This window comes from Acanthamoeba castellanii, assembly GCF_000313135.1.
Source record: "Acanthamoeba castellanii str. Neff unplaced genomic scaffold scf7180000083084, whole genome shotgun sequence".
Lineage (NCBI taxonomy): Eukaryota > Discosea > Longamoebia > Acanthamoebidae > Acanthamoeba > Acanthamoeba castellanii.
The window spans coordinates 6,911-8,012 of record NW_004457634.1 but is presented as its reverse complement, the minus strand read 5'-3'; the positions used below and the strand labels follow the sequence as shown (position 1 = coordinate 8,012).

The following is a 1,102-nucleotide window of genomic DNA, read 5'->3' as shown; positions in this document are numbered from 1 at the left end:
TGCTGGCATGATGAGCGCTTCCGCAGCCGCACACGTGGCTGCCGCCGCTGTTGAGGACCAGCGAGCCGCGGTGACAGTGATGGAGCCCGTGCTGTTGTGACGAACGCAGAGAAGACCACGTTGGCGCCGCTGACAGGAGCCCGAGTTGATGAGGTGGCAGTCGAGGAGCGTGGTCGAGGTGCCGTTGAGGTAGGAAGCGGGCGAGGAACTCGCCGCTACGCGTGAGGCCATAGAGGGCGAGGCCCTTCCGATCGCCCTGCGGCAGCCAGTACAGCACGAGCCCGCTCGCCGCTCCCGCCGCCAGGTCCCCGGCCCACAGCATCCACCGCTCCCGCCTGACTCTGTCAGCCGCCGCTTCTTCTTCTTCTTCCCACCCCACCTCTTCGTCGTCGTCGTCGTCGCCCGGCTGCTGCTGCTGGTCGTGGTGGTCACCGAGGTCCGAAGCAGTCGTGGCGGCGGCGGCGTCGAGGGCGAGGGAGGAGCACGGGCGGGCCAGGGACCCGGGCAGGGCTGCCACCTCCTCACTCCCGACGAGGTCAGCGATACAACTGCGGCAGCGGCGGCACGTGGCTGTCGCATCTTGTCGGCCAGTCGGGCCGCCACGTCGAGCACCGCCCAAGCGGAGGACTGGCTGTCGACCAGCCCGGCGCAGGCGAAGAAGATGGGCCGCACGGCACCCTCGACCTCAGTGCTGGCGGAGGACTTGAGGAACCGCTCCAGCCGCTGCTCCTCCTCCTTCGCGCACATCTCGTCTTCCTTCTTCTCCCACGTCGCCGACTCCACAGCTGCACGCCCGTTCCTTGTTAACAGTGACCCAACACGCCGCACACACACACACCGCACACGCATACACACGCACACCGCATGCACGGCACACTTCACACGCGCACCTGGCAACGACGGGGTGGTGCTGTCCTTGTCGGTGGCGGGCTCGAGGCGCAGGTCGGAGGAGAGGAACGGGGCCGGGGCGGGCTTGTCCGGCAGAAAGAGGCCAGGACCTTGAGCTCGGCCGCCCAGTCGTGCGGTTTGGCGAAGAAGGCCGGGTGGAGCGGGTGCACGACAGGCAGCGTCTGGCGCTTGATCAGCGGCAGCACGCCCAGCG

The 1,102-nt window shown here is 68.4% G+C and overlaps 1 protein-coding gene across 1 annotated transcript in view; it reads right to left on the bottom strand.

Annotated features, from left to right (window-relative positions):
- Positions 1–1,102, bottom strand: part of ACA1_300040 (uncharacterized protein) — a gene marked incomplete at both ends in the record, with an annotated part of 2,357 nt that overhangs the window by 744 nt on the left and 511 nt on the right. The window contains 4 exons of the mRNA XM_004351048.1: positions 35–510; positions 567–785; positions 891–972; positions 999–1,070. Coding sequence (XP_004351100.1) covers positions 35–510; positions 567–785; positions 891–972; positions 999–1,070 — 849 coding nt within the window. The remainder of the gene's footprint in view (positions 1–34; positions 511–566; positions 786–890; positions 973–998; positions 1,071–1,102) is intronic.